This window comes from Macaca mulatta, chromosome 17 (assembly GCF_049350105.2).
Source record: "Macaca mulatta isolate MMU2019108-1 chromosome 17, T2T-MMU8v2.0, whole genome shotgun sequence".
Lineage (NCBI taxonomy): Eukaryota > Metazoa > Chordata > Mammalia > Primates > Cercopithecidae > Macaca > Macaca mulatta.
Genome location: NC_133422.1, coordinates 6,372,332 through 6,400,198, shown reverse-complemented (window position 1 = coordinate 6,400,198; position 27,867 = coordinate 6,372,332). Strand labels below are relative to the sequence as shown.

Genomic DNA, 27,867 nt, shown 5'->3' with positions numbered 1-27,867 from the left:
TGGGTTTGTCATAGATGGCTTTTGTTACTTCGAGGTATCTCCCTTCTATACCGATTTTGCTAAGGGTTTTAATCATACTGTTAAATGTTTTTTCTGCAACTACTGATATGATCATATGATTTTTGTTTTTAATTCTGTTTATGTGATGGATCACATTTATTGACTTGCATGTGTTAAACCATTCCTACATCCCCGTTATGAAACCCACTTGATCATGGTGTATTATCTTTTTGATAAGCTACTGAATTTGGTTAGCTAGTTTTTTGTTTGTTTGTTTGAGATGGAGTTTCACTCTTATTGCCCAGGCTGGGGTACAGTGGCATGATCTCAGCTCACTCCACTTCCCGGGTTCAAGCGATTCTCCTGCCTCAGCCTCCTGAGTAGCTGGAATTACAGGCGTGTGCCTCCACGCCCGGCTAACTTTTGCATTTTTAGTAGAGACAGGGTTTCACTACGCTGGCCAGGCTGGTCTCAAACTCCTGAGCTCTTTCTCTGTCGCCAGGCTACAGTGCAGTGATATGATCTCGGCTCACTGCAACCTCCACCTCCCGGGTTCAAGCGATTCCCCTGCCTCAGCCTCCCGAGTAGCTGGGACTACACGCGCATGCCACCACGCCCGGCTAATTCTTTGTATTTTAGTAGAGAAAGAGTTTCACCATATTGGCCAGGCTGGTCTCGAACTCCTGAGCTCGTGATCTGCCCACCTCAGCCTCCCAAAATGCTGGGATTACAGGCATGAGCCACTGCGTCTGGCCTTTTTTTTTTTTTTTTTTTTTTTGTGATGGAGTCTCATTCTGTCACCCAGGCTGGGGTGCAGTGGCACAATCTTGGCTCACTGCAACCTCTGCCTCCCAGGTTCAAGCAATTCTCCTCCCTCAGTCTCCAGAGTAGCTGGGACTACAGGTGCGTGGCCACCACGCCCAGCTAATTTTTTGCATTTTTAGTAGAGACGGAATTTCACCACGTTAGCCAGGAAGGTCTTGATCTCCTGACCTTGTAATCTGCCCAACTCAGCCTCCCAAAGTGGTAGAATTACAGGCATGAGCCACCGTGCCCAGCCAATTTTGTTGCATTTATTGAGACCTGTTTCATGACCTACCATATGGTCTCTCTCAGAGAATGTTCCATGTGCTGACAAGAACGTACATTCTGCAGTTGTTGGGTAGAATATTATGTAAATATCTGTTAAGTCCATTTGTTCTATGGTATAGTTTAAGTCCATTCTTTGTTGACTTTCTGTCCTGATGACCTGTGCTGTCAATGGAGTATTAAAGTAATAAGACTATTACTGTATTGCCATCTATCTCATTTCTTAAGTCTAGTAGTAATTGTTTTATAAATTTGGAACTCCAATGTTAGGTCCACATATATTTATGACTGCGATGTTTTCCTGCTGGATTCTTTTATTATTATATAATGTCCTTCTTTGTCTTTTTTAACTGTTGTTGCTTTGAAGTTTGTTTTGTCTGATATAAGAATAGCTATTCCTGCTCGCTTTTGGTGTCTATTTGCATGAAATATCTTTTTCCACCCCTTTACCTTAAGTTTATGTGAGTCCTTATGTGTTAGGTGAGTCTCTTGAAGGCAGCAAATACTTGGGTTGGTGGATTTGTATCCATTCTGCCATTATGTGTATTTTAAGAGGAGCATTTAGGCCATTTACATTCAATGTTGGTATTGACATGTGAGGAACTGCTTTATTCACCACGCTAGTTGTTGCCTGAATACCTTTTTTTCTTCCACTGGGTTACTGTTTTGTAGGTCCTGTCAGATTTATGCTTTGAGAAGGTTCTATTTTGGTGTATTTCAAGGTTTTGCTTCAACATTTGGAACTCCTTTTAGCATTTCTTGTAGTGCTGGTGTGGTGATGGTGAATCCTCTCAGCATTTGTTTGTCTGAGAAAGACTTTATCTTCCCATTTATGAAGGTTAGTTTTGCTCAATACAAAATTCTTGGCTAGTAATTATTTTGTTTGAGGAGGCTAAAGATAGGATCTGAATCCCTTCTGGCTTGTAGGGCTTCTGCTGAGAAATCTGCTGTTAATCTGATAGGTTTTCCTTTATAGGTTACCTGATGCTTTTGCTTGATAGCTCTTAAGATTCTTTCCTTTGTTTTGCCTTTAGATAACCTGACAACTATGTGTGTGGGTGATGATCTTTCTGTGACGAATTTCCCAAGTGTTCCTTTAGCTTCTTGTATTTGGATACCTAGATCTCTTGTGAAGCCGGGGTAGTTTTCTTAATTATTCCCTGAAATATGTTTTCCAAACTTTTATATTTCTCGTCTTCCTCAGGACCACCAATTATAGTTAGGTTTGGCCATTTAACATAATCCCGAACTTTGTGGAGGCTTTGTTCATTTTTTAAAAATTCTTTTTGCTCTGTCTTTGTCTGACTGGGTTAATTTGTAAGCCTTGTCTTTGAGCTCTGAAGTTATTTCTTTTATTTGTTCTAGTCTATTGTGAGAATTCCAGTGCATTCTATATTTCCCTGTGTTTTTCATTTCCAGAAGTTGTGATTTTTTTTTTCTTTATGATATTTATTTCTCTGGATATCTTCTGGAGCATTCTTCATCCATATCTCGAATTTTTTTTAATTTCTTTAAATTGGTTTTCACCTTTCCCTGGTATCTCCCTGAGTAGCTTAATAATCAATCTTCTGAATCATTTATTTCACAATTCAGAGACTACTTCTTGGTTTGGATCCATTGCTGGGGAGATAGTGTGGTCTTTGGGGGATGTTATAGAACCTTGTTTTGTCATATTACCAGAATTACTTTTCTGATTCCATCTCATTTGGGTAGACTATTTCAGTGGAAAAATCTGGAACTCAAGGGCTGTTGTTCAGATTCTTTTGTACCACCTTGGTGGTCCTTTGATGTGATGCACTCCCCCTTAGGGATGGGGCTTCCTGCAAGCCACACTGCAGTGATTGTTATTGTTCTACTGGGTCTAACCACTCAGTGGGGCTACCAGACTCTCAGCTGGTACTTGCAAATGTCTGCAAAGAGTCCTGTGATGCAATCTGTCTTCAGGTCTCCCAGCTGTGGATACCAGTATCTGTTCTGGTGGAGATGGTAAGGGAGTGAAGTAGACTCTGTGAGAGTCCTTGGTTGTAGACAATGTTTAGTGTGCTGGCTTTCTCGGATGCTGGTTATGCTAGCAGTGATGTCACATGGAGAGACTCAGGACCACTGGTTGGCCAGGATGTTGCAGGCAGTGGAATTAGCTATTGTTTTCTCCTTCCTTGAAGCAGGGTTATCCTGTCATGAGTTACTGTAATGTCGTGTGTTGGTTGGCCTCCAGCCAGAAGGTGGCAGTTTTGAGAGAGCACCAGAGTTTTCTGCCAGTCTCACAGAATTTGCAGCAGCCTGCTGCTTCTTTCAAAGGATGTGTGAATTCTTTCAGTTTTTCCAGTACACTCCTGTGGTGGCTCTTGGAGCAAAAAGTCCACGGTGTGAGCCTCCACATGCTGTTCTGTCCATCTAAGTAAGAGCTGCAGGTCAGCCTTGTCTCCTATCCACCATCTTAAACAATCATGCCAGAAGGCAAAGAGGAATCAGGCAAGTCTATGAGGACAGAGGAGGAGGAAGAAAGCTGTGTATACATTTTATATTCAACAAGACAGGAAATCTCGCATATCAATAAGAAAAAGGTAGACAATACAGTAGAAAAATAGGCAAAAGACTTGAACAGGTATTTCACAAAAGAAGATACTCAGTGGCCATTAATCATATGAAAAGATGCTGACAATAGTTATTTTTCAGTGAAACAAAACTAAAACTACTTTGAGGTACCACTATATATCACTGGAATGGTTTTAATCATAGACAAGTTACACCAAGTTCCCATGTTGAGTCACTATGAGCTACTTACTATTATGGAGCCCTGGGACCTGTCCAGTTGCCAGTGAATTCAGTCTTCTGAATGAGACTAAGAGACTCCAGAGAGGAATGGGTAAAATGTTTATAAGGTTATAAAGTCACGCAAGGTTACTTTTAGTGGTATTTCAGTTACAGTATAGGTTTAAATTAATATTTGGAAGTTTATTTAAGGTTCTTAGCCACCATTTATAAAATAGCCCCTAAGTATTCTCACTGAAAATTTTACACAAAATTATTTAACAAATTGTTATATACAGCCATGTGGAATTACAATGTAGTCATTAAAAATCATGTTTTGAAAAATGTCACATTTAAAAATGTTTAAACCTAATAAGAAATTGAAGGATGTATAATAAACATCTATATATCCTTCATCTATACTGTTAACATTTTACCACATCTTTACACACACACACAAACACATTTTCTTCTGAACCACTTGAAACTCATTTGTAGCACACGATCAATGTGGTGATGTCAGAAGAAAACAAAATTTGTAGACATCATGCCACTTCATTCTGAAATACTTCTGAGAATAAGAACATTTTCCTATATAATCAAAATATCATTTATATAACACCCCTCAAAAATAACATTTTCATAAACTCATCTGTTGTATAATTCATACTCAAATGTTACAAAATGTTCCAAAAATGTCTTTTATATGAGTTTTTATTAAATCCAAATTTACTGAACTTTATTAATCCACTGAATTTGGTTGGTAAGTCTCCTTAGTCTTTTTTTAATTGAATCCCTCCGCCACTACCACAAAGCTTTTCGTGATACTTTCTTGAAGAGACTAGGCCAATGGTCACTTAAAACAGCACAAATTCTAGATATGATTGTTCCACCACGATTAGGTTTAAATTAAACATTTTTGGTGGGACAACTATACCAGTGACTTTTTTTTTTTTTCTTACTGCACCCCATGGAAGGCAAAAATAATGGGCTGTCCCACTGTTCATGATGCTAAGATTGATCATTTTGTTAAGCTGATGATTGCCAGACTCTCAATTACAAAGGTACATTTTCTCCTTTGCAGTTAGTAAGTAATTTGTGAGGTGATACTTTTAAACCAATGAATATTTAATTTCCCAACAAACTTTCACCATCAATGATTTTTGCCTGAATCAATTTTTACACTGAGTTACAAAATGGTTTTTCTGATTCTATCATTCCTTCTCCATTTTCTGTAAAGATTCTGTAAAGGCATTCTTCTGTAAAGAACCACCTCCGCCCTACCTTTTTTATTATCAAGATGGACTCATGGATTCTTTACAAGATAAATTATAATATACAGCCCTCTTCAATATCTATGGGACGCATTGGTTCCAGGACCTCCCAGCAGATACTAAAATGCATAGATGCTCAAGTCCCTTACATAAAATGATGTGGTATCTGCATGAAACCTATACACACCATCTCATATACTTTAAATCATCTTTCGATTACTTATGATACCTAATAAATACAATGTAAATACTACATAAATAATTGTTATATTGCTTAGGGGAAAATGAAAATAAAAAAGTCTGTACTCCTTCAGTACAGACACAACTACAGAACACTTTGGATCTGTAGTTGGCTGAATCTGCATATATGGAACCCACAGATAGACAGGGTCAACTGTATATTCTGTCTAATGTTCAAATTATCCCAAATCTGGCCAATTAAAAACCTCTCCAAGTCAATGTCTATTACTTTTGGAATAATTTAACATATTTGAAGACAAAATGTCACCAAAGCACAAACAATTCAAGGCCTAAATAATTCAATCAGACAAACAATATAAGACAATTCAGGAAGATTGTTCTGCATAGCTTCCTGTTCTTGCAAGGTTTTTTTTATTTTTTTGAGACAGAGTCTCGCTCTGTCGCCCAGGCTGGAGTGCAGTGGCACAATCTCGGTTCACTGCAAGCTCCACCTCCCGGGTTCACGCCATTCTCCTGCCTCAGCCTCCCAAGTAGCCGGGACTACAGGCGCCCGCCCCCAAACCCGGCTAATTTTTTGTATTTTTAGTAGAGACGGGGTTTCACCGTGTGAGCCAGGATGGTCTTGATCTCCTGACTTCTTGATCCGCCCACCTCGGCCTCCCAAAGTGCTGGGATTACAGGCGTGAGCCACCGCCCAGCCACAAGTTTTATCCCATCTCTCAGTTAATGGCACTGCCACTGCTGAGTCAATTATTCAAGCCAAAAAACAAAGACTAATTCTCAACACCGCTCTTTCCCTCACTACTAGTTCATGCCCTTCTATACTGTCTATATTTCTTCCATGACCATTTCATTTTTAAAGAGTATTATTTTAAAAATGTAAAATGAGGCTATGGTTCATCAACTTTTAAAGGCAAAACAGCCATCTCCACATTTCAGCAGAATTTCTTGTACTTTTTCTGGATTTATAGCCCATTCAGGCTGATGTTCTCTAAGAAATAGTGGTTCCTGACACTTTATCATAAAATCTCATAACTGGTAGGACCATACAAGTCACCCAATCCAAACATCCATCCAATACTTGAATTTCTTCCACAAAAACTCCACCAAATTGTCATTTAGGACATGCTGAAACCATTTGTAGAAAGAACAAATTCCCCTTTTTCCATTCCATCATCTGCACTACTTCGTTACAAAGTTCCTCCCTATGTTTAGTGCCAAAGTCACTGGTCCCAGTTCTACACTTCGGGTCACATAACAGTAAGTATTTGAACCAGTGCCCATAAGGGAGAATATGCTTATGCTGTTCCCTTGATTTATACCTCAGAAGGCTGAGGATACAACCTTAAAATAGCTTCATGCCACTTAGTAACTAATTACTAATCTATCATTCATAAATATACCTAAACTTTTAGAGAATTAACTACATTTTCAGTTTCAAAATGAAGTCCTTCTATCCAACCGCCTTATTTCAAGACTGGGGGTAAAAATAAACAGAGAATTAATTACATTTTCAGTTTCAAAATAAAGTGCTTCTATCCAACTGTCTTATTTCAAGACTGGGGGTAAAAATAAACAACAGTTCATCAGGCTGAGATTTAAAAACAAGTTCAACTTACCTATACGATCACAGTCTTCTATACTTCAAATTCATCCCTTTAACTTACAAGTTGAAACACCCAAACCCTTTTAGTTAATACACTATGGTACCTTTCTCCTAGTCAATTTGTTTGCCTTTCTCCAAACCTGCTCTAGTTCTTATCTTCCTATAATGTAACAACACTTGTCAAAAGTAAAAAGGCACTATGACTTTGCACAATAGTAGGATTACATTTTTTACTTTGTTTTGAACCAGTATCCAATAAGTACAGTTTACTGAGCCAGGCTTGAATACCTAGCCAGAGCAATAACAGTAAGTTTCAATGAGCCTCAATATTTGAAATGAGTCATCTGACCATTTGCAATCAACAAGTATTTATTAATACAATACTTACTATTTACCCTGTACTAGCAAATATAGACAAGTCTCTTACAGCATGAGTTTTTATAACATAATGTAGATATAACATCATCAGTTGGGGGAAAACTCAGCACACTAAAGCATTATTACTACAATGCCAACTGGAATTAGCACAACGTAAATAGGAAAAATAATAGTTGTAACCAAGAATAGGCACACAGAGCTGCATTGTTTGTCTGTGTGCTCTTCTGATATAGAATTGTTTTGTTAATCAAGCACTCTTTTATTCTTTTGTTTACCACTGGCAGTTGTGAACAGTTCTGCAAGTAAAACTGCATGGTCAAGGACAAATGTGATAGGAGAAGCTAAGAACCTTCTGAGTATGTGGATGGACTCAAGGGTGAAGCAGGAAAAATTTGGTTTGTTTTTATTGAATTTAGTCAGTATATTTATTATTTTTAGAGTAAAGCTACATAAATACTTATATTATGTCAGTCCTAAAGAAACTCTCCAGTCCTCTTTCTCCAATGAAACTTCTGTTTTCATAAGAGATTTTTCATAACAAGAGATTTGGCAGAAAAACAACCATGACATTACAGCAGAAACAACCATAGGTTGCTATCTGTAAACAGACATATTTAGGATAATCATCTACCACTAAGCATCTTAAATTCTTCTTAAAAAAATATATAAATCAGGATAACTGGGCACTGGAGAAATAGGTTATCTCAAATGACTGAACAAGAGAGATTAATCAAACATATTAAAGTACATGTAACTTATATGCCCTCATGATAGCTTGAAAACTTGTTTTGCATGTATTGTCTTATGCTACAAAAAGATCTCTGTGGGAGGAATTCATTTTACAGATGAAACATCAGAAGTGCTCAGAGAGACTGAATGAATTGCTCAAGCTCAAGAGCTCATAAATCACAAACAAGATGTCAATCCCAAATCTAATAATATTAGGAAAACAAAAACAGAGCTTGTAAATCATGTATGTCAATCCCAAATCTAATAACATTAGGAAAACAAAATTTAATAAGAATTCTTACTTAAATAACAGAGAAATACTAGAAATATCCCCATTTAAAAATCAAAAGACAGAAATATCTCCAACACTGCCAGTAAGAATGTAAAGTTATTAAAAAGTTATTTAAAAGTTACAACCAGTGGCTCATGCCTGTAATCCCAGCACTTTGGGAGGCCGAGGCGGACAGATCACGAGGTCAAGAGATCGAGACCATCCTAACCAACATGGTGAAACTCCATCTCTACTAAAAATATAAGAATTAACTGGCCGTGGTGGTGCACACCTGTAGTCCCAGCTACTTGGGAGGTTGAGGCAGTAAAACTGCTTGAACCCGGGAGGCAGAAGTTGCAGTGAGCTGAGATTGTGCCACTGCACTCCAGCCTGGCGACAGAGTGACACTGTCCCCCCGCAAAAAAAAAAAAAAAAAAGTTAGAGTCAATGCAATAACACCAAATTTTCCTCAAGTTGAAGTACTAGAAAAGAATAAAACTATTAATGTATAACATGAATATCTACCTGGAAAATCTAAAACAGCAAGCTAAAAAATCAGCCATAAAAAACTCAAACTACCTCTGTAAGAAATCCAGAATGTTTATGACTATTTGAGATAAATAGTCTATTTGAGATGGTGGGTTAATGAGGGTTTATTGAACTGTCTTTACTTTGGAGTATTTTTTTTAAATTCCATAATAGTTAAAAAATATGCACAGGGTTACCAGATTTAGCAAATGAAATACAAGATGTCCAGATAAATCTGCATTTCAGATAAATGATGTAAAAAATTTTAATATGTCATAAATATTACATGAGACATACAGGTGCACAAACCTGTACACAATACTACTAAAATGAAATAAAAAACCTTGTCATAGGCAATATGTAGGACCCATATGAAAAACACTACAGAGTTTCATCAAGGTTCTAAAGATAAAATCTGAATAAAAAACATAACCATATTGCTGAGTATGGAGAGTAATTCATCTATACATTTAAAACAATTCAAACAAAATCTCAAAATACTTTTTAGACCTTGAGTTGCTGATTTTAGAGCTTACCTGGAATAAATGGGTAAGAAAAACTATAATTTATTTTTCAAAGAGTAACACAAAGGTTCCAGTCTTACCCCAAATACTGTAAATCTTTATTATAAAAGACGTAAAACAAGGGGAGTAACACAGGAATAGACAGATCAGTGGACTAACACAGAAAGTCCAGAAATAAATTTCAAGTTGGGAACGTACAGTAATGATAAAAGTAGCATTTTAAATCAATTGAGAAAGAATTATTCAACAGCATTAAAAGGAGTAGAAAAACTAAAGTTAGAACCCTACCTAACAGGTTTTAATAAATAAATTTAAGATTAAATAAAATTTTAACTGTAATTTTAAAAACTATAAAAAATTAGGAGAAAATGTAAGTGAAAGGCATATAATGGAGAAAACTCAGAAGCAATAAAAGACTGATACATCTGATTACACATTTAAGAAGTCATGAATATAAAAACAAAGAATTGGAAATTCTTACAACATGAACAAAAAAATGAATATCCCAATAAACAGAGCACTTACCAAAAAGAAATTTTTAAGAAAATGTAACAGAAAAACACACAAAATATGATTGGGTAAATCACAAAATAAATGATGAATAAATATGAAACTAAAAATGTAAATATTAAACAAATGTAAATAAAACCAAAATTCCATAGGTTGCCTATCAAATTTGCAAAGATGAAAGACAACAAAAATAAAACTATTGATCAAGCAGGAGGCAAACATTACTGTTGCTAATTATGAAAGACATTACAAATTACTTCAAACCTTCTAGGAGAAAATCTGGCTTTATATATCAAAACCCTTAAAAATGGATCCAGCAAATCCACTTCTAAAAATCTTTCCTAAGCATAAAATCATGAGTGTCTACAAAGATGTGGCAACAAAATTTTAAATGCAATGAAAAACTGAAAGTATGCTAAATGTTTTTTAAAGTACAATCGTATAATACAATAAATACAGACATTGAAACTTAATAGAAAGACTTAGATGATTAGTGACACAGAATATATACAATCTATGCGGGTTTCAAAACTATGTGCACAATATAATCTAATTTTAAAACACGCGTTAAAAAAACTGTGTGGCTAAATTAGGGTAAATTTTATTTTCTTCTCAGACTTTATTTGTATTTTCTACAATTGATACTTATTCTGTAATTTAAAAGTATAAAACTTCTTTTTTTTTTAAAGTAACAGCCGACAATAAGGAGAAGAATAAAGGAAAACACCATAGGTAGATGAACTCCGAAAACCTAGTTATTTAGTACAAAAGCCAATAGCAAGATATATATATATTTTTAAAGCACCTGGAAATAACATATGATGGCTAACGTTTTACAATAATGAGTATGAACGGCACAGAAAAAGCTAAACTGTGTTCTAAGTATATCATATATGTGTACGTATAATTTTTATTATATAATACCGAATAAATGACTTTCATACACAATGATTAAAATAAAGATTTAGTGAATAAAAAGTGAATCAGCTACCCAGAAAACTTTAATTACCTGGAACTCTACATACATATATGTTTCTAACATATCCAACGTTATAATCTATTAGAGAAGTGAAAAATAATACCAGATGTGTTTAAACTTCATGAACTACAAAAAAGTCAAAACAATCTTGGAAAAGAAGAAAGCTGTAAGACTTATACTTCCAAGTTTCAAAACTAACTATAAAGCTACAGCAATGAAGGCAGTGTAGTACTAGCTTAAGGACAGATATATTGAGAGACCAGAAAAACATCCTATATTTATGGCCAACTGATTTTTAACAAAGTATGCCCAAACAATTCAGAGGCTGAGACAACTGTATATCCATCACCAAAAGAAAGAAGTTCAACCCCTTAGATACCTAAATCTAGGAGTTAAAACTATAAAACTCTTAGGGAAAAAAAACAGACATTTTTGTGGTCTTGGGTTAAGCAATATTCTTTAATATATAATACCAAAAACACAGCCACAAAAGCAAAAATAGATACACTGGACTATACCAAAATTAAAAACTTTTGTGCTACAAACAATACCAACAAGAAAGTAAAAAGACAAGCCAAATACAGTCACGTACCATGTAATGATGTTTCACTTGAAGACCACAGCATATAGGTAGGTTGTCCCATAAGATTAAAATAGAGCTGAACAACTCCTGTCACCTAGTGACACTGTAGCCATAGTAACCTCACAGTGCAACGCATTCCAGGCATGTTTGTGGTGATGCTGGTGTAAAGAAACCTATGGCACTGCCCATCACGTACAGCACATACAGTTATGTACAGTACATAATACTTGATAATAAAAGACCATGTTACTGGTGTACCTATATGCTATACTATGGTTTTTATCATTAAGAGTGTACTTCTTTCTTCATCCCCGAGAGGTCAGTAAAAAGGAAAGAGTGTATTCCCCTTTGACTTGTTTTTTTAAAAGTTAACTGTAAAACAGCCTCAGGCAGGTCCTTCAGGAGGTATTCCACATCAAGGCATTATCATCATAGGAGATGACAGCTCCATGTGTGCACTACCCCTGCAGAGCTTCCAGTGGGACAAAATGTGGAAGTGGAAGACAGTGATACTGATGATCCTGACCCTGTGCAGGCCTAGGCTAACATAACAAACACATTTAAAAAGCAAAAAATAAAAACTTTTTTTTCCTTTATCTTTAAAAAAAAAAAAAAAAAAAAAAAGAGTTTGGTCTTGAACTCCTGCCTCAAGCAATCCTCCCATCTCAGCCTCCCGAAGTGCTGGGATTACAGGTGTGAGCTGCTATGCCAAAAACTTTTAAAAATAAAAAAAAAGCTTACAGAATAAGGATATAAAGAAAATGTTTTTACACACCTATGCAATGTTTGTGTTTTAAGCTAAGTTATTATACAAGAATCAGGAAGGTTTAAAAAACTGAAAAGTTTAAAGTACACAATTACAGTAGATTAAGGTTAATTTATTATTGAAGAAAAAATTTAAATAAATTTAGGGTAGCCTAAGTGTACAGTGTTTATAAAGTCTACAGTGGTGTAGAGTAATGTCCTAGGCCTTCACATTCACTTACCACTCACTGACTCACCCAGAGCAACTTCTAGTCCTGTAAGTTCCACTCACGGTAAGTACCCTATACAGGTATACCATTTTTTATGTCTCTCTCTTTTTTGGGAAAAAAAAAAAAAAGACAGGGTCTCACTCTGTCCCCCAGGCCAGAGTACAGTGGCACAGTTACAGCTCACCACCGCCTCAAACTTCTGGCCTCAAGCAATCCTACCGCCTCCGTCTCCTGAGTAGCTGGGACTACAGGCAAACGCCACCAAGCCCAGCTAATTTTTTAATTTTTTTGTGAAGATGGGGTATCAACTATACTGCCCAGGCTGGTCTCAAACTCCTGTGTCCTCAAGCAATCCTCCCACCTCAGACTCCCAAAATGCTGGAATCGCAACCTGAGTCACTGTGCCCAGCTCATTTTTTATCTTTTATGCCATATTTTCACTATACCTTTTCTATATTAAAATGTGTTTAGATACACAAATACTAACCACTGTGTTACAACTGCCTATAATAGTCAATACAATAACATGCTGTACAGGTTTGTAGACCAAGCAATAGGCTACACCATATAGCCTAGGTGTGTTATAGGCTATACCATCTAGGTGTCTGAGTATGCTCTATGACGTTCATGTAATCATAAAGTTGCCTAATGCTGCGTTTCTCAGAAAGTATCCCTGTCATTAAGTGACACACAACTGTATTTGCAAATCATATATCTGACAAGGGTTCAGTATTCAGAATATACAAAGAACTCCCACAGCTCACTAATAAAAAGACAACCTAATTTTAAAAAGCAAAGTATTTGAATATATTTTCCCACAAAGACACACAAATGGTCAATAAGCACATAAAAAGATACTCACCATCACTAGTTATTAGAGAAACAGAAATCAAAATCACAATCAGACACCATTTAATACCCTTAAGGATTCCTATTATCAAAAAGGCAGAACACAAGTGTTGGCAAGTACGTGGAGAAATTGCAACCCTGGTGCACTGCTGGTGGGAACGCGAAATGGTGTAGCAGCCGTGGAAAACAGTTTGGCGGTTACTCAAAAAGTTAAACATGAGCCAGTAATTCCACTCTTGGATGGGTTAATAAGCCCAAGAGTTCAAGGCTGCAGTGAGCCATGACTACCTTACTGCACTCCGGCCTGGGTGACAGAACAAGACCTTGTCTCAAAATAAAATAAAATACACTGGACTGTGTTTGTGTGTATATGTGTGTGTGTGTTGGCCAGAGAGGAGGGGGCAGAGGCAAAGCAAAACTTTCAAAAAAATAATCTAAACAATTCTGACTTTGCCATGATTCAAACATGTCATTATTATATTTACTCCCATTTCTTCTTTCCAAAAAGTTTTGTTTTTGGAGTTTTGATGTGAGCATAACTGGTGCAACATTTTTAGAGGACAAAGATTAGACCTCAAAAGAGTCTGGCCCAGGCCTGGGAAGAGATATTCCTCGGAAACTGACCTGCTCGCAGTGATGTGCTGGGGTTGTTACCAGTTACTTGTACGTGGGCATGGTGATCAGAGTTTCTAGAACCATTGAAGGAAGCAAGGAGGGATAAAACTCCCTGTGGATTTACAAAGGAGCTTCTCTTGCATGCTGGAAACCTCACTTCCTGCCAGTGTATCATCCATGGCACACGTGTCCATGGAGAACTTTGGGAGCCTGGGAAGTTCTACCTCCATCAGACAGCATGTTGTATACAAAGACAGATGTAAAGTACATTTATTGCAGTTATGTTTCAACAGTGTAAAAAATGAAAACAACCTAAATGTCCTCGCATTCGACCAGAATATTATACACATAAAACAAAACAATGAGCTGATAAAATGATTGGAGTTACAGATGCTGATATAGAACTCGGAAACACATGAACTGAAAAAAGCAAAGCACAGAATACATATTTAAATTTTTTTCCACGGGCATGTATTATCTGCTCAAAAAGAATAAAGTACTAAAGTAAATTTTAAAGTCTACCCATATATATTTGCTTCTATATGCAGACACACAAGGAGCCACTGGTAATAATTATCTCTACAAAGTAGAAGCTCAATCTGAGGCAAAGGGGAACTTAGAATTTCCTGGGTATCCTTATGTACAATTTAAATGTTTTATCATGAGACTATATTAATTTCATACTCCCATCTTATTTTATAATGAAATATAGTTGTTGAAAGTATATGACCTTTGACCTGAAATTCTACTTCAAGGACTTCATATAACATTAGAGAACTGCAGGCATATTTACTGACATCCCTTGCTAAATGTAATGGCTATAATTTGAAGATTACGTCAACATCTATCCCTAGAAAACTGGCTGACTACATATTTATTAATATATGCATACATATCATGTGATACTCTGCAATAATTAAAAACGGTGATTTAGAGCTACATTTACCGACATGGAAAGATGCATAATATTTTTGAATGAAAAAATACAAGATCATAGATGTTATTAATGTATACATATATTCACAGAGTCATCTGGAAAGATAAGGAAAATATTAATTGTTTCCTAATTGTAGAGTTAGGGTTTTAATTTAAGAATACATTTCTGGACTATTTGAATTCATCACAATGAAGAGTCATTATTTTTATAATCAGAAAAAGAAAAAGCTATTCTCTTTTTTTAAAAAAATGAGAACTATCCGGAATAGCATGGAGTAAAAAATAAATAAATGGCATCTACAGGTTTAGCTTCAATAACACAGTCAGTAGAAAACCAGAAATGGCCGTGAAGCTTTTCATCGCTTTGCTCTGAATAAGGCTAACCATCAAAGTATCAGAAACGCTGAATAAAACCTACAAAGTGTCTTATGACTTAAGCTTTGGTGTCCAAAAATCTTTAGCTGAAGTTTTATTTCATTTATTTCATTTAACCCAGACACTTCATTATCTCCCTTGCCCTCTGAGCCACATGTGACACTTCCTATCTCTGACTCCTGGAAAGACTCTCTTCCTGGCTGTTATTCTACCTACAAGGTCCTAGTATTTCTCCAAGCTGCCCTGCACAGCCAATAAGCTGTACACTCCACGGTTCCTATTATACAACAGAGCAACCTTGGGTTTTCTCCTTTCCAGACTCAATTTTTGGCTCCTAGGTAGACATTTCTTTCTTCGCGCTCCATACAAGGCCCTTGTCTTGCTCTATACACTCTCCCTAGGCAATTTCATCACCACTCAAAGCTACTACTTTAAGTACTTTAAGTAAAGTACTTTAAGTACATAGTCTAACTCTAGCCAGACACCTCTCTTGAACATTAGATATACGTATCTGCCTAATGCACGTCTTCTCAGATGTTTAACAGGTACCTAAAATTCAAAATATCAAAGCTCAATCATCTTCCACTTCAAGCTTGCTCCTCTTTCTGTTTTGGCTATGTGAATGGCAATATCCAGCTGCCCAAACCAGAAACCTGGGCATCATCCTTGGTTCCCACTCATTCATCTATCACATCCAATAAATCAACAAGTCCTATCAATTCTCTCTCCTCATCCCCTCTCTCACGTACCTAATTCAAGTCACCAGCATCTCTCACCTGGATTACTATCACATTCTCCTAACCACAGCTTCCTATGGCCATTCTGACTGTGTTACCAAGCAATTTTTTTAAATGAGAAATCGGAACTATCTGCTTAAAACCCTACGCATGGTCCCCACTACCTTCGGAAGTAAGTATAAGAAAGTCAAAAGTCCATGACACGATTTACAACAATCTGCTTACTTCCCCAATGTGATTATTTATACCCTCTCCTCCACCCCTCCAAGATCTGGCACCGACAAAATTCTTTCAATTGTCTCACTGCATATACCATCTTTCCTTCATGTCTTTGTGCATGCTACTCAGTGGCAGCTCCAAAGGATAGCTTCCCCCCATAACACACAAGCTCCCAAAATTACCTCAAATAAACCATTTCAGTTGCAACTTGCTTACTACACATTACTGCACTGCCTCTTCATCTAGACAGCAGCTTCTTTCTTATAAAGTGATTCTGGAGCCAAGAGTGATACTACCTCTCTCACCTGCACTACTTAACTCCTCAAGCCCCCACTAACTCTTATTTATTGCCCATTCACAATTTCTAATTATCTTTCAAGTCACAAGTGAAATATACTTGAGCCCCCCCCAGGGCAGATTAGGTACTTCCATGGCAACCTACAATTTTCCCTAATGCAGCCCTTATCCTACTATATTATAATTGTTTACCTGCCTGTGCCCCTCAAACGTCTGTTAAGTTCCCTAAAGAGTTATTAGACCATGGGCTGTTCACTGCTGAATCACCTACATCTGGCACAGAACCTAGCACAGCTGGTGGGAATGTAAACTAGTGCAGCCACTATATAAAACAGTAGGAAGATTTCTCAAAAAACGAAAAATAGAATTACCATTCAATCCAGCAATCAAAGAGATACTGGGTATCTCTACCCAAAGGAAAAGAAATCTGTATATCAAAGGGATACCTGCACTCGCATGTTTATGGCAACACTATTTACAACAGCAAAGATATGGCATCAATCTAAGTGTCCATCAGCAGATGAGTGGATAAGGAAAACGTGGCATATATTCACAATGGAATACTATTCAGCCACAAAAAAGAAGGAAATCATGTAATTTGCAGCAATGTGAATGGAACTTGAGGTCCTATGTTAACTGAAATAAGCCAGGCACAAAAAGACAAATATCGTATGTTCTCATTCACACATGAGAGCTACAAAAAAATGAACCCATGGATGTAGAGAGTGAAAAACAGATAAAGGGGGCTAGGAAGGTGAGTGGGGAAGAAGGAGAGGATGCGAAGTCAGTGAAAGGGTGCAGACATAGATTAAGATAATAGAAATCAATTAAATATTTAACAGCAGAGTAGGAGTACCAAACAAAAATGCACTGCAGTCTGGTGATAAACTTCCTAAGTAACCTGACTTGACCACTATGCCTTACATACATGTAACAAAATTTCTCCTGTGTCCCATAAATTTGCACAAGTAAGAACCTAGCAAATAAGAGGCATTCAGTAAACAGTTACCAAATAAATTATAAGCACACAAATTTACAAAGAGAACTGCAGCTACTAGGAGGGGTGGCGTGCTAGTCCCACCCACTTGGGAGGCTAAGGTGGTAGGATCATTTGAGCCCAGGAATTGAAGGCTGAAGTGAGCCATGATCGCACCACAGCATCCCAGCCCGGGCAACAAAGTGAGACCCTGTCTCAGTAAAATTAATTAATTAATTAATTAATTTTAAGAAAAAACGGCAGCTAAAGGGAAACCATAATGAAATACCAAATATTTAAATAATTCAATTTTACATTTTAAAAAAATCAACATTAAGTCAGCATTAAAAAACAAATTACTTGTGTCTTGCTTTCTGTTTGACATTTTCTTGGAAATTAGGTATAAACTTAATTTTTGCAAAGTAAGTCACATAACAAAGCACTAGGAGACTCATTTACTTAAAGGGAGTCTTTTGGCCGGGCACGGTGGCTCACACCTGCAATCCCAGCACTTTGGGAGGCCAAAGAGGGCAGATCACGAGGCCAGGAGTGTGAGAACAGCCTGACCAACATAGTGAAATCCCCTCTCTACTAAAAATACAAAAAAATTAGCCAGGTGTGGAGGTGGGAGCCTGTAACCCGAGGAGAGGCTTCGGCAGGAGAATCCCTTAAACCCGAGAGGCAGAGGCTGCAGCGAGCCCAGGCACCACCAGCCCAGGCAACAGTGCGAGACTCGTCTCAAAAAAATTTTTTTAAAAAGTCTTTCATAAAGTAAAGAAAACTCCAAATTTATCTATCCCATATGAACCTAAATTTTCACATGACTTATTGGTTTTCCTTCAAACAGAAGCCTTATAAAAAGTATTTTTTGCCAGGCATGGTGGCTCATGCCCGCAATCCCAGCACTTTGGGAGGCTGAGGCGGGCGGATCACCTAAGGTCAGGAAAAAAATTAGCCGGGCGTGGTGGCGGGCGCCTGTAGTCCCAGCTACTCGGGAGGCTGAGGCAGGAGAATGGCGTGAATCCGGAAGGTGGAGCTTGCAGTGAGCCGAGATTGCACCACTGCACTCCAGCCTGGGCGACAGAGCAAGACTCAGTTTCAAAAAAAAAAAAATACTTACTCCTTCTTTCCTCAAAAATATGACTTCTTTAATATAAACTACATTAGCACGACTTGACAAGTTTTCTTTTTATTCAATCCCTTTAGTCCTTTAGACAACCTATAAATTCAAATGTCTAGAAACACCCAGAGTAGGCCCTTCATCATGATGTAAAAATTCCTCTCTGTAGGATGATTATTTGTTAGAATTCATGGACTATAATGAAGTTACAGACTTTAAAGTACTTGTCTAGTGAGATGAGTAACTGAGTTACCTTGAATAGAAGTCAGTCTAAATAATTTTTTACTCACGTAACAAAAGGTAAATTTCAAATAAAACGATCATGCTATATAAACCAGTAATTTTTAGCAAAATTAAATGCCAACTGTGATTCAGAAACTAGTTATGTTTTCCTTAATTTTAGAAATACAGATTTGATCCGCATTTAAAAGGATTCATTTTCAAAGTATATTTCAAAAAAATATTATTTCTAGTGGCTCCATTTTCAAATATCTTGGCCTTCCATTTCAATTCAGCCAACTACCATGGTAGCTTGCTCTTGCCTTTGGATTCTGGTACTGTTCAGTGCCGTTCTGGGTACAAATATAGCAAACCCACCAAATTGTGCTTCTCCTGGTATTTTCACAGGTATTACTTTTCTACTCTTCCCGTAATATGCCTCAAGTTTTTAACGTTAGCAAGTTTAGAAAAAAAGATTTTCAAATATGAATTTCAGATATACACACACACACAAGTACTAAATACCTGCCAAAATTTGGCAATATGCCAAGAGCTGAGGCGAACACAATCATTGCCCTAGAGGAAATCTATAATTTTAACCCATAAACATTCACCTGAAAGACCCAAAGGACATATAAACATTAACCACATATACACTGAAGTAGTTATATATCAGTGAAGGACTATGTTTTGCAGGGTGACAGGTAAAGTGGGAATTATTAGAGTTGTATGTTAAGATATGTAGTTAGGATTTTTTCTGAGGCTGTTAGTACATTTCAACTGAGAAAAAAAATATTCCAGCGCAAGGTGCTGCCTGAGAAAAAGGTCCGAGTGCTCTGAGTTGATGGAGGAGGAGTAGCTGTATGAATCTCTGTTTCAGAATTACTACAATAGATTATGGTGTGAGTACTGTCCTGGAATAAAATAGACTAGTCAGGTCTTGGAGACAAAGGACAAAGAACTTGGTCCTAAACCAGAGTCAATGTAAAGCCACTCAAAATCGGTTCTCAGCTGCTTTGGATATGATCCAGAAATTCCACTCCCAGGTATATACTGAAGACATATGTCCACCTAGTAAGTCACACATGAATGTTTACAGAAGCATTATTCACTTTAGCCAAAAAGTGGAAACAACCCAAATGCCCAAGTGATGAATGTGTAAACAAAATGCGGTATATCTATACAACGCAATATGATCCAGCCATAGAAAGGTATGAAATATTGATACATGTACTACATGGATGAACCTCAGAAACATTAAAGAAACACAAACACAAAAGGCCACATGTTGAATTAGTCCATTTATATGAAATGTCCAGAATAGGCAAATCCACTGAGACAGAAAGTAGATTAGCGCTTGTCAATGGCTGGGGAGAGAGGGGAATGGCAGTGACTGCTTAATGGGTTTCTTTTTGGGGTCATGAATATGTCCTAGAATTAGACAGTGATAGTGGTTGCACAGCCTCGTCAATCTACTAAAAACCACTATATTGATCACACACTTTTAAAAGGGTGAATTTTATGGTATGTGACTTATATCTCAATTTTTAAAAAGGAGTTCTCGGTATTTTTTCTGCTGCAATACTTCTGAAGAACATAACTCCATCAGTAAAGGCAGCTTACTACAGCAGGGACTGGTTTTGGGACTTTGACAATAACTGTATCAAAGAATATTCAAAATCATGATACCAAGAAGTCAAGTATGAAGGTCAAAAAACAGGTAAAAGCCACCTTTTAGTGACATCAAGAACTGCCTTGAGGTGACAAAAGATCGCTAAAGAGAAAAGATAATTGAAGTAACATGACCAAGGCTACGTAATCTGGTGTGAAGGAAAAAATTCACAAAGTGTTCTGAAGGAGGAAAGGATAACAGGAGTTTTATTTTCTAGCAGCAGCTAAGAACATAAAAAGAGTCAAGAGACAATGAGGATTGGATTCAATAGTGAAAGGCACTACAAGAAAGATTAACAGCAGTCACAGGGAATCAAATGTACTTATCAACACTGATTTGCCATACATAGTTTCCATCTGACAAATGAATCACATTTCAAATTTTATAAATCAGAATTAGAACACATTTGCCCAAAGAATGAATTGTCAAAGTAGTTAAGTTTGCAAATGGCCTACAATTATAATTTTTCATTATTTCTGTTTTCCTAGCTGAAATTCGGAATGCCAGAAGCCCTGTCCCCACTTTCCATCTTTCTGCACATCAGAGCCCCAACAAGACAAATTCCGTTACTTCCTAAACTTTAAGTAGCAAAAGAACTTCTTTCCCCCTCCAATTTGTTACCATCCATCACCTCGGCTGCATACGAAACTCTGACTCCTTACTCCTCATGGAGGTGAGGCCAAAGCAGAATCATCTGCCAACCAGAGCTCCAGGCAAAACAGAGTTCTGCCATGGCAGTTTTACACGAGAGAGTCTTAAATCAGACTCCTGGATTTCAGAGGCTGCTTTTCTTGAACGGCCAATGTTCTCATGATTGAAAACTGACACACATACATTCACGGTGTTCAGTGCCAACTGATAAATTTATCTCCACTGTTAAATAATGGTACCTCACCATGTCCAATGGGTGCAATGGAGCATTTGTAGTGCATGTATATACTACTACACGTACAACAAGAGCTCAAGAAATGCTGGCCAGGGAAAACAAGGTGAGAAGAAAGGCATGGAAAGAAAAAAATTAAAACCCACAAAATTTGCTGGGGTCTGCAGAAAACTCAATTTTAAAAAATCCCTTTGTCCTATTCCTGTTGGAATGTCTTTTCTGATGAGATCTTCCCTGTCTTCCATGATCCAAATCAAATACTGTAAACTTTGAGACTTTTACTAAAAACCTTAACCAATTGGGGGCTTCCTTCTCTGTGTTGCCATAATTCCTTGTATTATTATAGTGCTTACTGAATTGCAACAATTTATTTACATATTTGTTTCCCCAGTAGTGATCTCCTCAAATAATGGAATATTTTATTCATCTTTGCATTCCCAATACCTTGGACAGTGCTTGAAACATAGAAGGGTCCAATAAATACTTGTTGAATGAATAACTGACTTCTTCAAATGTTCAAAGACACAGTAAAAGTAATAACTCACATGAACAAATCCCAAATGAATTGATTTCCCAGTACTGCTATTAAAAAAAATGAAATTTAAGCATGAAATCTCCAAGTGGCCTAACAGTAGATCTAAATGCACTGGTGTCTAAGGAAGGTAACTTCAACCACATGGAGATAAGAAATACACAGCAAATACAGTCAGTATCCACAGCATCCCTCAGTATCCACAAGGGGTGCGTTCCAGGACCACCCCCTAAAATCCACAGATGCTCAGCTTTTTAATATAAAATGGTGTCCTATTTGCATATAACCTACGCATATCCTCCCACACACTTTAAATCATCTCTAGATTACTTATAATACCTAATAAAATGTAAGTGCTATGTAAACAGTTGTTATACTCTATTTTTGTAGGAAATAATGACAAGAAAAAAAAATCTGTACATGTTCAGTAGAGATGCAACTATCCTTCCCCCATACCCCCTTGAAAATTTTTGATCCACAGTTGCTTGAATCTACAGATGCAGGACCTGCAGATACAGGGGACTAACTGTCCCTTTCTGTCACATTTTCAGAAGGTTATAAGGAATACTCTTTATTGCATACATGACTATTCCAGTGATAGAAATTACATGTTGTATTTGGCATTTCTGACACCTAAAGAAATATTTAAATCAAAATGAACTTAGATGCAGCACTCAGCCATATTCAGAAGAGGTCAAAGGTAATGGGACGCTCCAACGCACGTTGAATCAGAAGAGTCCCTTTGTGCTGCCCACCAAATGGTTCAAGGGAGTGGGAACAGGCACTAGCCCATAAATCCTCAACATCTTAAGAGATAAATACAGAGGAATGGCAAGGTAGCATAAGACATGGTGGGTTAAGCAACTGATAGGTCTCTGGAAGTTACCAAGCTCTTTGGCAGTTGATGAGAAACAACATTAAAGCATGAGACTAAAAAATAGGGAAATAGATCATCATCTAAAGTACAATTTTTTAGTGGTTGTTTGCCTAATCTTGCAAAAAAAATTACATTTTATGTTCATAATTTTTACTTCCTCAAATCATAATACTAGAAAAGACCCTAAAAATTATCTGCTGAAACCCCCCTACTAAGATCTATAAGGGCAAATGACTTGCCCAAGGTCATACTGCTATCAGAAGCACAGTCTGAAATCAGATTCAGGTTTCCAGGATCGCTCATCTAGAGTTCCTTCCATTAGATGAAGTGCTTCCACGTGGCTTTCATTAGAGTTTAGTCCCACACACACACACACACACACACACCCCTGTAGATACACAAGTATGTTTGTGTATATACATATAGACATACCCATATATCTACACAAACAGTTTTATAGCACTTGAAAAAACTAGGGCGCTTCAGTAATATACCCAGAAAGTACACCAGTGTATTGAAACAAATGTTAATAGTTTTACAAGGTATTTATGTTTTTGAGTAACCCACTAGAAATCAAACTCCACAACTATGTTTCTACTTATTCAATATATTAATCATATGAAACATAATGGTTAAGAGCATGGGCTCTGGAGTACAAAAAACTGCACCTAATCCTCTAATCCTAACTGACATTTAATTAGCTGTGTACTCATGGGTAAATTTGCTTAACCTTTCTAAGCCTCAGTTTCCTCACCTGGAAAACTGAAAAATAACAGTATTGACTTGATGTACTTCTTGTGAGGATTAAATAGATGATGAATGTAAAGTGCTTTACTCAGGACCTGAAACTTACTCAGTAATTTAGCTGTTATTGCCATTATCACTGCCTACTAATCATCTCTGGGCTCTCAACAAATGTGCCCCAAAGAAGGTTGGCAGTATATTTCTCTCTCTCTCTCTCTCTCACTCACACACACAAACACACACTCATTCCTTACTCGTAATTATCTATTCTTTGGAACATAGATTATAACAGATTAAAAACCCTATTAAGAAATTTCCTTTTGTTTTTCTTTTTTGAAGAAAAATCTCTTATCCCAAATTGATATTTTAAATTATCCAAACATCCGGTGCAAATATTGAAAGTCTAGAATTGAAAAACACAAATTGTTTTCTGTCTTCTAATGCTTTCCTACTCTTTAAAACAAAATTAGTTTTGGTTGCCTAAATTCTGCAAAGACGAGATACAATCAACCCAGAAAGAAAATGAACCCCCCTGATTCCCACTGAGTACCCTTTAAGTGTTCAGACACAAAAGACAATATCTCATTTATGGCGACACTAGTGAGAAGAAATTAATCCCAGGATGTATTGTGTATGTCTTTAAACTCTATTATAATCTGAAATTCACACAGTAATAAAAGGTCCCTTTTCCCTACCATGCAATCATGCCTCAAGTAAGTCAAAAAATGAATCTTTCAAGCTATTTTATTTCCTAAAACTTAATAATTTAAGCAGCTAACTCCTCTGGTCTAAATTATTTTACCAATTGTTCATGTTCTATGCTCACTGGGGCAACTGAAAGGATACAACGTTTACATACATTCATTTCAATAGTCAAATATGTCTAAACCAAGCTTATTTGTGTTATTTCCTTTTATAGAAATTCTCAGGTTCTCCTTGAAGGTGTTACCGTCTGAGTTCCTAGAGAACAAATCTCAGCTGCAGAATATATAATGTAATTTGAAAGTAAATCAATACTAGAAACAAATTATTTGATCATCATCTTATTATAAAAGATTAAACAGCCACAAATTTTATTTTACCAGGACTAAAATGCATTAAATTACATTTCACTGACATAAGATCAAAAGAACCTCATAAATAGTATGCGATATTTTACCAGAGTGAGGTTACAAAAAAGAAGTCAAACTGAAAAATCCCTGTAATTTTAAAACTCTCCAAAACTATCTCTAAAAGATAGTAATTTTAAAACTCTCTTGACATTTGATCCATTAAAAACAGAAGTTCATCACATAAAGAGAATCATTAAAGACTGATGGAAAACAAACGCCAAGGATTACAAATAATAAGCTCTTTTTTCCAAAATGCAATGTTACTTTTCAGCTGTCACGGATGACTAAGAATGTCCATACATTATACCTTCAACTATCTTTAAATTCAAAGATATTGAAATTATTCTTTCAAATTATTCTTAACAACCTAAATTAAAACCGGACCATGGAGATATAAAATATTTGCTTAAGTACCTCCTGCCAATACACAGTATTAGTTTTCTAATAAAAGTACAACGTTAAAACAAATATGCATATTTTATTAGCTTAAGTTCATAGTTTTTGAAAACAGAAGCGGCTTCTCTCACACAGATTAAAAATAATGCAAAGGCGCTAGAATTTTATATAACATGACAGTGTGGTCAAATGCACTGTAATGTCTAATCTCATGGGATTGGGGATTTTATGAATATGCCCAAAATTACATAATACTGGGGGAAGGAGAGATGGTTTAAAGCTTTTGAGAAATATTGTATGGTAAGTTATCAAACATAATTTTTAAAATATATGTCATTACAGAGTAAAACTTCAACAATAAGTCTAATTAGACATCAACAGAGTCAGCAGTATCTCCAGACGCTGATTTCTCCAGTGCTAAAAAGTACTTTTAAATACGTGCGGCGCCCAGAGTATCAAGTTTTCAAATCCAAATCCCTACCTTCTGCCGATCTGTTCCACTTTATTGTGGCATAAAAGCACTAAAATACATATTCCAAATTAATGAGAACTCTTATCTTCCTCGTAGAGTCCATTGTAAACACTTTTAGAAAGATATTTCAGTAAATCTAAGAAAAATGTTGAATAAATACACACTTTCCTTTCCAACATCCAGAATACTAAAGTATTTATAAATATGCGCCCCCCTCCCCCACACTAGGGAACTTCAGCTTTATGAATTTTTTTTCGTGCTAATGTAGTCTGAACATACTCTCCTAATCTGAAATTTTAAGTGATTAAACATCATATAGCAGGTAACTAAACTGGAATGTTCCAGTAAAGCTACTTCGTTTCTAATAAAATCCAAAGATTATATAATAAGCTTTGACTTTTCAATAATTTTCTATTCTGTCAAAGGCAACAGAGACAACATCCATTTTACAAGAAAACATGGAGTTAATAAAATATATATTATTCCCCCCCACTAAGAACTGCCTTCTCTTTTGTCAATATTACAAGACATTCATCTACTGACAAAGAGAAAAAAACGAACAATTCACTTGCCTGTTAAGAAACTAAATTGGAAGCATTACCACTCATAGGTTTAATTAAGTTGTTACTAGGGAAGAATATTTAAAGCAAAGGGATTATTTAAAGTTCACTGCCAGCCGCTAAATTTGGGGGAAACAGCCTCAACGAGATAGTCCCTATGTCACTTGTCTTCTTCCCCACCACCCACCCTGCACCAAACCCCCATTGTTCTATGTAAAAATTCACAGCTAATAATATCTAAATAGCAACTGCAACATGTATGGTGCAGATGATCCGTATGGGGAACTCTCTCCAGAACCACATTCACTCGCTGCCTTCCTTCCCTCAAATAAAATACAAATTTGATAAAAAATCGATCACAAACTGGGGGGGGAAAGGATCACAGCCTTCCTTCTAGACCGATGGATGACACTCCCGAGGCGGGTGAGGAAATCCCCAGAAGGTTACCATAATAAATCGACCAAGGAAAAAAAAACAAACAGAAACATTTCACCCGGCGTTTTAGAACGCATTTTTTCATAAATCAGCTTTGAAATCCTTGAAAAGTATATAGCCCACGGTGCAGAGGCTCCTCTTCCCTCTTAGCACCGAAGCACAACACAGATGCGGCACGCAGGATTTCTTGTGGCTTTGGATCCCTTGTACACCACTTCCTCCCCAAACCTTGCTGGCGGAGCCAGAGGCCGGCGTCGAGGAAGTCAGAGCCCGGCACCCCGGCGGCCCGCTCTCCCTCCGGGCTACCTGCCTCGGCCTGCGGGAGCGCCGCCCAGCGCGGACACCGGCCCAGACGCACACACTCACCCATCTTTCCTCTTGGCTTTGTAGACGTGACCATAAGTGCCTCGGCCAACTTTGCAGCCCTCGTATTCAAACAGGTCCTCGACCCGCTCCCGCTCGCTGCTCAGCTTCACTTTAAAGTCATAGTCCATTGTCACAGCCTCCGAGGCCGGAGAGCTGGGTCGGGGGGCCGGGGGGCAGGGGTGGGGACCGGGGAAGCACGGGCAGCCGCAGCCCCCGGGAACCCGCCCGCTCTACGCCCGCCGGCCGCAGCACCAGCCCGACTGATGCGGCAAGAGCAGGAGGAGGCCCCGCGAAAGCGCCGGGGACATCCAGGGGGGCAGCGGGGCAGAGGCCGGCCGGGGGTGGAGGAACGGGGAGGATCCCCCGGCGAAGCAGAGCCGAGGGACGAGGGCTGGGGGTGGGGAGCGGTGTCTCTGCCCTTGTCCCCGCGGGCTCCCTGGGCGCCGGCTCCGCCGCTCTCTCCGGTCGCGCGTTCTGCTCCTGCTGCGGCGGGAGCGGCGGGGCGGCCAGGCGGGCTCTCGTCCTCTCACACGCGCACTCACGCCTCACGCGCTCACACACACGCTCACACTCACTCACTCACTCACTCACTCTCCCATACACTCAAACAGAAAGGCAGCGCCGCACAACAGCCGGTACCTCCTCAAAGAGAGGAGGAGGGAGGGCACTCGCGGAACACGGCCGCGGCTGTCGCAAAAACGTCGCGAAGCCTCGGGCTGCCTCCGAACCACCCTCCAACCCGCTCCCGCGGTGGCTGGCCGCCCCTGCTGGCGCTGGCACCCTGAGGACCGTGTGGAGGGAGCAGGGGAGCCGCTGCCCAAAGCTGCCGCAAAACGCAACACGTGGGACCAGCCCCAGCGGTGGCCGGTTCCGAGACTACAATACCCAGAATGCATAGGCCGCCGCCGCTGCCGCCTCTTCTACGACTCCGCCCCACATGGTGGGAATATGGGAGCGTTGCATGTTGGGACTCGTAGTCTAGGGTGAAATTCGTTTCAATCACTTGGGGAAAATTTATTTTTATTTTTATTTTTATTTTTATAGCGATCTAACTAGAGTCTGATTCCAGCCATAAACT

At 38.0% G+C, this 27,867-nt stretch overlaps 1 protein-coding gene across 8 annotated transcripts in view; it reads right to left on the bottom strand.

Annotated features, from left to right (window-relative positions):
- CDK8 (cyclin dependent kinase 8) overlaps positions 1-27,867 on the bottom strand; it is a 243,778-nt gene that overhangs the window by 122,681 nt on the left and 93,230 nt on the right. For 4 of the 8 annotated variants that reach the window (XM_015120714.3, XM_015120715.2, XM_077973624.1 and 1 more), the window contains exon 1: positions 26,790-27,434. The exons of 3 other annotated variants lie outside the window; for them this stretch is intronic. In XM_015120714.3, the coding sequence (XP_014976200.1) occupies positions 26,790-26,917 (128 nt within the window). In that variant the 5' untranslated portion in view covers positions 26,918-27,434. 8 annotated transcript variants of the gene reach the window in all.